We start from the raw sequence: 11,347 nt of genomic DNA, 5'->3' as shown, positions 1-11,347 counted from the left end.
GGTTGAGACATACAATGCCGTTTTAACACCTAGCTCCAATTATGCAAATACAACCAACACCTGGTTGTGCCAGACAGATAATATGGATTGGAACAACATTCACCATATTTATTCCCAGATAATTTTTGTACAAGTCATTCTGAATTGAGAAAGCTGGTTGGATGACCAGTGAAACATCGTCAAGAAAATTACATAAAGTCCAGTTGCCTTGACTTATTTTTTACAGATACCTATAATAAGCCATTATTCTGCATTGGTAATTGATTTCCTAATAGATCATTACCATGACACACTACTTGATAATGGATAATTATGTTTTGGAAACATTCACAACCTAGTCTGCCCTATATACTGTCAGCAGTCCCCATAAATCCAGCTACAGTCATTTCACTGTAAAGAAGGGCAGAGATTAAACCAAACCAAGACTGCACAGTTCTCTATACCAGGGTCACCATAATTGTATGTAAAGTACACCACATGTCTACTGTTGATGTATTATTATTATTATTATACAGGATTTATATAGCGCTTTACAATAAAAGGAAGACATTACAATCACAATACAATTCAAGACAAGATGGTAAGGAGGGCCCTGCCCATGAGGGCTTACAATCTAAAAGGGAGGGGCAAGTGATATGAGGAGCTAGCTATGTGGGGACGAATTGTTTGAGAATGTGAAGGTTGAGCAGTTAGGTTGAGGTGGGATAGGCTTCCCTGAAGAGGTGAGTCTTCAGGGTACGCTTAAAGGCAGTCATAGTGGGAGATAGGCAGACAGGTTGGGGTAAAGAGTTCCAGAGAATGGCAGAGACTCTAGTGAAGTCCTAGAGGCGAGCATGGGAGGAGTTGACAAGGGAGCTAGAAAGCAGGAGGTCTTAGGAAGAGCGGAGGGGACGGTTAGGATAATACTTTGAGACAAGGTTTGAGATGTAGCCGGGGGCGAAACTGTGGATGGCTTTGTAAGTGGTTGTTAATATTTTGAATTTTATCCTTTGGGTGAATGGAAGCCAGTGTAGGGATTGACAGAGGGGGGATGCAGACACTGAACGGTTGGTTAGGGGAATGAGTCTGGCAGCTGGATTCATTATAGACTGAAGGGGGGATAGCCTGTGTAGTGGAAGGCCAATGAGGAGGGAGGTGCAATAGTCAAGACGAGAGATAACAAGGGAGTGGATGAGTAATTTTGCGGTTTCTTTGGTGAGGAAGGGGCGTATTTTGGAGATGTTACAAAGGTGTGGGGAAGAAAGGTAAGGTTCAAGTCAAGGATGACACCTAGGACCTTGGCATGGGAGGAGGGATGATAGCAGTGTTAACAATCTCCAGGGAAAAGTTGGGGGAAGGTGCACGGGCAGGAGGAAATATCAGTTTTTGAAAGATTGAGTTTTAAGAAGTGTTGCGACATCCAGACCGATATGTCAGTTAGTAGATTAGTGACACGCAAGGACACTGAGGGGGAGAGTTGTGGAGTAGAAAGATATATTTGAGTGTCATCGGCATAGAGATGGTATATGGAAGCCATGTGAGGTTACTAGTTGACCAAGGGAGGAGGTGTAGATAGAGAAGAGAAGGGGTCCAAGGACAGAGCCTTGAGGGACCCCTACAGAAAGAGGAGGGGAGGAGTTAGAGTTGTAGGTGACGCTAAAGGAGCGCTTAGATAGGTAAGAGGAGAACCACAAGAGAGCAGAGTCTTGTAGCCCAAGTGACTGGAGTTTTTTGAGGAGGAGGAGCAGGTGGTCAACAGTATCAAAAGCAGCAGAAAGGTCTAATAGCAAGAGTAAGGAATAGTGGCCTTTGTTTTTAGCTGTTAGTAAGTCATTAGTGAGTTTTAGGAGGGTGGTTTCTGTGGAGTGCCAGATTGTAAGGGGTCGAGAAGGTTGTTATCAGTAAGGTGGCGACTCAGGCGACTGTAGATAAGGTGTTTTAGGAGTTTGGAGGTGAAAGGGAGTAAGGAGATTGGTCTGAGATTGTTGAAGTCGGTAGGTTCCAATGTAGTCCACTCACCTACATATTCATCCATATTGAAAGTCTTCACATATTTGAAGGATAAGTCTCCGCTTTTGTGGTACTCAATAAGTTTTTTGTAGCATCCCAATGGTGTGCTGCCTGTAGGAAGCAAATATAAAAACAGTCTATGAAATGAATCCACATAAAAAAATAATTTTAAAAAATGTAAGTGGTGTTTAAAATCCTGAATAGAAGGCTTTGGATTTTTCCACACAGTCTTGTCTTGAATTGTATTGTAATGTCTTCCTTACATTGTAAAGTGCTGCACAAACTGTTGGCGCTATATAAATCCTGTATAATAATAATACAGGCAGTCCCCGGGTTACGGACAACCCGCACTTACGAACCGAGGTCCCCAGTTCTCCTAAATGTACCGGCGTCTGCGGCTGTGTCCCTTCAAATCCCCGCCTGTGTTGGCGGAAACAGCGGGGACACATACCGCTGCATTCCTCCGCTGCCCCCCGTACCTCTGCTGCTGTCCTGGCCGATTCCTCCTCTTCTGCCGGTCCATCCGCTCCTCTTTTCGAGTCCGTCCGCTCCTCTTACTGCGGTCCGTCCGCTCCGTCTCAATATAGCGCAAGCTGTAGCTCGCGGTATACTGAGCTTAGGGTGACGGGAGGACGCTAGTTTGTGTCCTCCCGTTACCCTAAGGAGAACTATGGGGAAAAGCCCTGACCCCATTGTTCTCCTTTAAAAATGGTTTTCCCTTTGTTATTTTAGGAAACATTTATTTTTACCCAATTTTTTGCTAAAATATAAAAGTCGGGGTCACGTCGGATATATATTGATTGATGGCCCTAAAATTATTGCTCTCATTGCGACGTTGGCGGCGATATGTAACACGTGCGGCATAATTGGAGCAATCGTCGTTTTTGCGTGTAGGCGCACCTAACGCATTTTGCGTATCTATGTGGGGGTGGAGGACTTTAAAACATTTTTGTGGGTTTATTTATTTTGTGAGCAATTTTTTACACTATTTTTTTTTACACTTAACTTTATTGCTATCACATAGGGTGCTAAGAAGTACCCTATGTGATAACAAATTACAGTGACAGGTCCCCTTTATGGAGACATCAGGGGTCTCCAAGACCCCTGTCACGTAGGGACCCCCAGAGAAGCTGATGAAGCACAGATCTGCTTCATCAGCTTCTCTCCGGTTTCTGTACCGGAGAGTGACAGAGGAATATACATCACTTCCTGCATTCAGAGACCGGGAGGAGAGCGGAGTGAGATCGGGTCCTGATCTCCCTCCGTTCTCAGTGGACAGAGAGACATCGCCTGGACCGGATGGACGCCCTGGATCGCGGGGACAGCGACGGTGACCAGAGGTAAGGAGAGGGGCGCACCCTCACTTGTATCATACAAGCGATCGGGGTCTTTACAGTCTAAAGACGCCCACCCCCATCCAGGAGACCCCCGTCCGGCCGTGTTTCAGTGATCGGCGGACGGGAGGTGGTTACATAAAAAGTTTTTTTTATTATATTATAATCTTCTGAACAACAGGAACAGACAGCAAAACAAACGTGACCCTTCCCTATGCTATCCAAAACAAAAAAAATGTTTTTGGGCTGGAGTTACACTTAAAAAATTTACGTGTTCCGACTTACATACAAATTCAACTTAAGTACAAACCTACAGTCCCTATCTTGTATATAACCCGGGGGCCGCCTGTAACAGAAATGTTAACATTTAGCAAGAATGAAAGTGGATATTTCAGAGGAGAAAAAGTAGAGTAGGCAGACAGAGAAGTCATCAAGAAAGTATGAAACCGGTACAGGAGGCAGATAAATCACAGCAAGCCTCAGAGAAACTGGAGAGAAAAGACGAATGCGGTAAGCTTCAAAAGAGAAGAGGGATAGAGAGGGTAGGATGAAGGTGTAGGAAGAACTAGAATAGTGCTTTGTGGAGAGAGAATGATTCCAACTCCCCCTCCTTTTCATCTAATGGAGATTAACAAAGCCAGACATGTTTGGGGATCAGCCTGGCTGACACCAATGAATCCCTCCATGGATACAGTGGAAATTGAGCATAGCCACCCAGGGATATGAAGTGTGTTATTTGCAGGGTTACCTGGTAAAAGTGAAGAGAAAATGCAGCCATCATACTTAAGTCCTGATAAGCTGCAACATATGACATTTTTAGTTCTGGGTTTGTATATGCTTACACTATTCTTATATATGCCAGGAAGTGCATTACTAACACATGCTTGATTTGTAAGACGAAGCAAACACTATGTAGCATTGCAAGCAAAGCCTGCGTAAGTAAAGAGAAAATAGGGCTGCCCCCATACATATATGTCATTCAAACTATACATAACATTTACAAAATAAGATTTACAAAAGCAGATCCCTTTTTTATGCATTTCTAATGTATCATTGATGAAGACAATACACTCCCTTTAAAGCGACTCAGACTCTGTATCTTTTTATTTTAAACTGTACTTTCTTGCGAAAAAGGCCATTGACCCCTCACTTTGTTGGAGAGCTACGACAGATGACCAGTCTCCTGAATCCTCTACACTTCTGGGTGTGCTGGATGCTGGGTCACCCACTGCAATCCGTGGTTTTATTGGAGGGACCCCATAGGGCTAATGTATAAAACATCCACCCAGCTATATGCCATCATTACTGCCGTTAGATGAGCCGTGGAGCATTTCCAGTCTAAACACCAGCCACTCTACCCCTACATGACACAGTAGTGACAAGACAGTAGGTTGTCAGATGGAACCACAGCACACAATGGGGGACCAGGCATCCAACACAGACATGTAGCAGATGCAGAAGACTGTTTGCCAGACGTAGTACTTTAACAAAGACAACATAGGACTTGCAGATCACCAGACAAGTATTAGTGATCTTTTTTTGCAGGGATCTTTGTTCATAAAATAGAAAAGAAATGGCAGCAAAAGAGTCAAATTGTGGAAACAGAGCATCAAAACAAACAAAACACAAATACAACTGACAGAGTATAACCTGTGGGCAATCCGAGAGTGAAGTAATTGTCCGGCCCAGGATTGAACTGGATGATACGATTACATAAGTACTTTGCTGCCCACTCGCTCGCCTGGAAATACTCATCAAGAATAACTAGTCTCATGTTTGTGAAGAGTAGCTCTGTCTGTGCAGCATACGACCATCAATCTGCAATCAGAAAGAACAGAAAAAAGCTGGAAACACACTTATTTTTAGGCAGAATTTACTTAATAGCACATTTCAGTTTTTATGTATCAAAGGTTGGGAAAAAAATCTGGATCTGGTTTATAAGAACTGGAGCAACCAGATTCTTTGTTCCACTGGAAAGAGGAAACCTGAGTGCTGGCTACAAGTAAAAGCTGCACTGCTGCTCTCCTTTTCATAAGTCGTCTTCTGCAGACAACAAAGAAGCACTATTTTCATGCGTCTATTTGTATGCAGCGTAGGAAATGCTGAACCCCACCAAAGTGATGTTTTCTGATGCATCTCTCAATACCCACTTGTTTTCATAGTTTACCTCCCAACTACAACCAACCCCCAACACTATCCCCTCCTAACTACAACCTCCCCCTCCATCTTCTCTGGTGTCAGCGGGCACCTACTGCCATCTGCTGTACTCACTGGCAGAGCCAAGGAGGACTGAATAAACCAGGTCCAAAGATGAATGATATGGGCTGACTATCATTGTTACAGTGTTTCCTGAATAGCAAAGGCAGCACTGATTCTAGATCCTGGAGCTTCTCTTCAAGGTATGCCTTCCCTCTGTGTATTCATTGATATAAACAGTACAAGTGCTCATATGTTTACCATTAGCAACTACAATTTGCAGAGGTGCCTTGGCATGGCTTTACATATAGTTTGTAAATGTACGCAGTAATGTTAATTGAACTGCCCAACCCTTGTACACCTTTCTCTTGCTAATTAAATTCTTTGGCGTGCACCCATTCTTTGGTTTGATGTGGGTCCCGTGGCACACCTGATTGGTGTATCCCGTTAGCTCTTTGCGGGTGATATAGTGAGAAGCAAATTTCACCTCCAGATACAAGTAAAAGTCCATAAACCCATCGCACTCCTGACCGCTTTTTTCATATCAATTAGGTGGGTGCAGTGGCAGTCGACAGATGGCAACCGCCTTGTACACAAGCAGAAATAGGGACACCGGCACTCCAGATGCAGATGAAATGTGTCTATTTACTAACGTGAATGCAGCATATCACACTGGTGCAAAGTTTCGGGGTCTCGCAGGATCCCCTTTCTCAGGGAGAACATGTTTTGCCAGTGTCCCTATTTCTACTACTGCCAGTTAAAAGTCACCAGCACACCATCATCTTCATCATCAAAAACCCCTTTATCAATCCCTTTACCACGCAGGTTCCAGTCATCAGGCAATGTGATGATCATGTTTTTTGTTTGTTCACTTTAAACTTTGTTTATTGCTTTAAGTTCATATTGTTGCTTACGGCTCATTCTCACTGGTGTGCTGTAGGTACATTACAGGAAGTTGGCTCTTGTTAGACATGCAGACGAGAGGGGCCCGCTTCTTCTTCCAGGTCACCGAGAGCTTTTTACTGCTGTCTGTATCCTCATTAGGAAGATTTCATTTCACTTCCTGTCCTTGAGACAACAGGAAGTGAAAGGAAGTCTACCCCCAGGAAGGGAAAGAGTGATCAAGGGAAAAAGATGTCTCCACTGAAGCTTTATCACCAATCCCTGTTTCCACGACAACCCAAAATTTTCAAAATCCAATTGTCACAGGGACAGAAAGTGAGGTGAAATCTTCTGAACAGGGGCACACATAGCAAAACAAACGTTACAGGGGGTTAACCCTTCCCTATGCTATCCAAAACAAATACAAAAAATTGTGTCTGGAGTTACACTTGTTACCTGTTCCAACTTACATACAAATTCAACTTAAGAACAAACCTACAGACCCTATCGTGTTTGTAACCCGGGGACTGCCTGTACACACATTGCTGTGCAGGATAAAACACACCTTATGGTGTGTCAATGCAACATACTGGTGTGACTGGGCCCTTAATGGACCTGTTTCCAATAAATCTACCCAGGGATCGGTAGTTCTTTTTACCTGAGAAAGACAGCCGTGGAAACATCTGCCTATTGTATGTAGTGTAGCATTGTATGCTCCATGCACAGCTTACATCTTCCTGCTTGCTGGAGATTCTCCATGCACCCGGGCTAGTCAGAAACACGCTATAGTCACACTTCTGTATTTGTGTGTGATTTCTAGCAAAATGGTACATAGAGATGTATGGTAACACATGTGTAACATGTGCTGCATGAAAAGTCCAGAAGTGTGTACAGACCCTTAAAGTAATACTGTCCCCTTGTACATGCAAGGCAGTGACTCTGGACAGAACCCCCTTTACCTGCACTCCCTTGCAGCTCCTTGCTCCTCTGCAGCCAGGGTTAAAAACACCTGTGTTGGCAGCCTTGGGGGAGTTTGTGATGTCACTCTTCCAATCATGTGACAGTACTTAAGACTTGTCTGGGCACACTTACAGGGAAGCGGGTCACATGTTCTCCCATACCCAGAAGGGCAGGTCAGTTGAATATCGGGGGGGGGTCAGGGGATTTTCTTTGCAGACACATTGTCACTTTGTCCTGCATGGGCAAGATAACAGTATCACTTTAAAGTGACACTACACTCAGGAGCTAAATCTTAAAGATGCATTCAAGTACCCTATGTTGTAAAGTAGTCACAGCTCCAAGCTCACTCCTGTGATGGACTACAATCTCATGTTACGTTTACTCATTTGTATCGAGATACTAGTCCATCACGGGAGTGAGCTTGGAGCAGTGGCTACTTTACAACACACACAGGGACCATGGGGAACAGAGGAAGCCACCCTCCAGAAGGAAGAACAGTGTCAGCACCAATTCAAAGATGATTTGAGGATCTGCAGCCGAGTGATACACAAATAAGTTACATTTTTATTAGTAGTTAGGGTGCTTGAATGTATTTTTAAGATTTAACTCCTGAGTTTAGTGTCACTTTAAGACCGCTGCAGTCCAACCTTCACCTAAGCACTGCCATTTAGGACCATGATCCCCAATCTTCTATAGTCGCCAAAAGATTGGAAGATTTCTCCCCAGATATTGTCTGATAAGAGGAATTCTGCTGAGGCACAATTTGGCTCTGTCACACTTGACGTGGGCAGAAAAAATAGTTCTCCATAACGCTAAAGCATATCCGCACCCCATAAATCTCTGAAGTCTAAAGATCTCCACACACACACGTTACAATCTAACTACACAATCTCCTTTAGATCTACCAACAACTATGTAGTACAAGGGCCTGCCTGATGGGATGGGTTAGGAAGGTACACATATTACATAGCTGTGCTAAATCTAAAGTTGATTGTTCACAGATTGTACAGTTGGATTGTAACCTGCATGGTGACCCTAAGAGGATCGCTATCATATTCCTGCTACATGTGCTAAAAGGAAACCCGACATCAGAGGTACATTGAGGGGAATTTATCAAAACTGGAGCAGACAAAAATTGGACCCGCTGCCCACGGCAACCAATCAACTTCTCGCCTTAATTTTCAAGGTTTAACTGAGCAACCCAAAAAGAGAAGATCATTGGTTGCCGTTGGCAGCGGCTCCAGTTTTTATGAATTCCTCTCCCTCCCCCACTGAGTCTGAGACTCTGCTGACCTATTCCTTGGCTTTCATGATTGTCCTCTGGCTTCAGTCACTGACCCAGCTGAATATTGTACATGATGTCTTTTATGTTTATGAATTGTTTATTTTTCAGGACAAGCTTCTAGAGGACTGTGCTTTGCATATGAGGTCCGAGCACTGTGAATCATGGGAAGGGCTGACAAGCAGCGGCAGTCATCAGAGGTCTGCAATGCCAGTATTAGAACAATGAACAATAACATGCTTACAGTGGGCCTCATTACCTCCACTACATTTACCTCGATCTGTCTCACCTATGTGAAGACGACAACAGCAGAACCCTGATCTGTGTGCTCACTGTACATGTATCCGGGTATTGCCCCAGATAACAGGACGAAGAATAACCACTGTGGTGCCACAGACAGACAAGTGACAGTGCACGGTGACCGCTCACTACCAGGAGACACCCCTCCTACTGTCAGCGCCATAACCCAGAGGGATCCCCAGAACTGGACAACTCGCTCAGCTCTCCCCATACCTGCAGCTTTGACTGCAGACTCTCCAGCAGCGGGTCACCTGACAGCTATCACATGACCTCGCCTGTCCAAGCTCTGCTTGTCACTCTACGCTAAGCGTGCCGTTACGTCTTCAGAACGTCCGACGCAACTTGGATGCGCTTTGGTTGGCGGAAGTGTTGGATAAACTACAGGTAATAGTAGTCATATGTCGCCATCGTGTGGTAAAATGTATAACTCCAGCTTTATAATACAGGAATGTTGTGCTGGGGGGGACTGAAGAGCTGTTTGGGGCAAGCAGGGCTAACAGGCTCCTGGAGGGCAAGTGGTCACTGGTTCTGAGGTCTTCCACTCCGCTCAGCCACTTATATTTTAGATCTCCTCTATGGCTGGGGACTTTGCAAGTAATAAAGGCAGCCTTATCCTTCTTCCTGTCTATGGTCATGTGATACCAGTCCGCCTTTATTCCCAGTTCTGATTGCACTGTAGCACGGAGCTGGCAACAAGGGGGGCACTGCTATACACCTGGGGAGGCAATTAAATGTCAGTGCTAGAATAAAACACAGACTGACACCCTACACAACGTCCTGGTTCTTGCTCTGATTCTCGCTTTGACAGTTACTGCCCAAGTGTTACGTGTTAGCCAGGTCCCTGAGATGTGAGGACTACAGAGGCAGGGCAGCCTTTAGAAATTTCAGGGCCCCTTACACGGCTTTAGGTTTAGTTGCGCGCCAGACGCTGGGCTTAGTTGCGCGCCGGACTTGCGACGCAAAATCAATTTATTTATCTCAAAGTGCCAACACTGAAAATAACTTTAGTATTGCGTTGCAGTTTGGGCGCTCGGGTTTACAAAGTGTTCAGCATCATCACCGCCTCAGACAAAATAGGGAAACACACATATTCAAATATTTATACACTCATTAACCACTTGCTGCCCGCAGCAATTTCTTACATTTGCACACACATGATAAAATCTGAATTTTTGGGTAGAAAACAGCTTCGGACCCCCAAACAATATATATTTTTATATATTTTTATATATTTTCTCAAAGCAGAGGCCCTGTAGAATAAAAAGATACTAGTTGCAATTTTTTATGTCGCACGGTATTTGCGCAAATGTTTATCAAACCAGTATTTTTAGGATAAAATACACTAAAATGAAATTTAGTGCACAGAATCAGAATATAATGGCAAATTTTTTGGTGCAATATAAAAGACGGGGTCACTCCGGGGAAATAGATACTAAGCATGTCAAGCATCCATGAAACAGCCAAAAACTACAATAACCAACATTTTCCATAAGCGACGCTTTAAATGCTTTTACGGCTCATCAATTTAGTGCAATCAGTGATTGATGGGCATAGAATTATTGCTCACTCCGACGCTCACATGTGTGGCGTAATTTTAGTTTTTGCATGTAGGCGCATCCGACGCGTGTTTGTGTTGTATGTGCGTGCACAAGGGGAAACAACAAATTTTTTTTTTTGCATTGTAAATTTTTTTTATTTTTTTTTTATTTTTACCTTTTTATTTACACTCAGCTTTATTGCTATCACATAGTGGGCTAAAAAGCCCCTATATAATAGCACATATAATGTGACAGGCCCTCTACATGGAGACATCAGGGGTTTTTCATACCCCTTATGTCACCTAGGAAGCCCAAAGAAGCTGATGAAGCAGAGATCTGCTTCACCTGCTTCTTCTTCTGGCTCTAAGGGGTTGTCCACATCACTTGCAGTGCGTCCAGGCCCGATTCCGGCCGGAACGCACTGCATCACATTGCGGCCGGCTCAATTTTTGCCGGGTAGGAGGGGGAGTGGTGGGCCATTGAAGTGAATGGTGCCATAGCCACGCCCTCCGGCCACAATGCGATCGCCCACACGGGATTGCGAAAAAACTTGTGTTAACGCAGAGGTCTGAATGGGGCCTTAGTCATTTTTAATGCATACACAACAATGTTTTTTTCAGACTGGAGTTTAACTTTTAGATGTCAGAGTGCTAGGTCTAATCTAGCAAAGGGTTAAATACAACAAAGGGTTACAAGCGAATATACATAACATCAGTGGCGGAACTACCGCCGGTGCAGGCGGTGCGGGCGCACCAGGGCCTCGGGCCTCTAGGGGGCCCAGCACAGTCCCAGCGCCGGGTCGGTGGCCAGCAGGCCCCCCATCTCTGCGCCGAGAGTGTCGGATCATCCGTTCATCCGACACTCCC

At 44.5% G+C, this 11,347-nt stretch overlaps 1 protein-coding gene across 3 annotated transcripts in view; it reads right to left on the bottom strand.

The window, feature by feature from the left end:
• Positions 1-5,109, bottom strand: part of GNPDA2 (glucosamine-6-phosphate deaminase 2) — an 18,435-nt gene extending 13,326 nt beyond the window's left edge. The window contains exons 1-2 of one of the 3 annotated variants that reach the window (XM_018564590.1): positions 4,964-5,109; positions 1,999-2,100 (exon numbers count right to left, since the gene is read on the bottom strand). In XM_018564590.1, coding sequence (XP_018420092.1) covers positions 1,999-2,100; positions 4,964-5,078 — 217 coding nt within the window. In that variant the 5' untranslated portion in view covers positions 5,079-5,109. The remainder of the gene's footprint in view (positions 1-1,998; positions 2,101-4,963) is intronic. The other 2 variants (XM_018564582.1, XM_018564598.1) reach the window with 2 other exon arrangements.
• Between the last annotated feature and the right edge of the window lie 6,238 nt (positions 5,110-11,347).

The sequence above is a fragment of the Nanorana parkeri genome, unplaced genomic scaffold (assembly GCF_000935625.1).
Source record: "Nanorana parkeri isolate BGI_ZX_2015 unplaced genomic scaffold, ASM93562v1 scaffold24, whole genome shotgun sequence".
Classification (NCBI taxonomy): domain Eukaryota; kingdom Metazoa; phylum Chordata; class Amphibia; order Anura; family Dicroglossidae; genus Nanorana; species Nanorana parkeri.
This window is presented reverse-complemented; position numbering and strand designations above follow the sequence as displayed.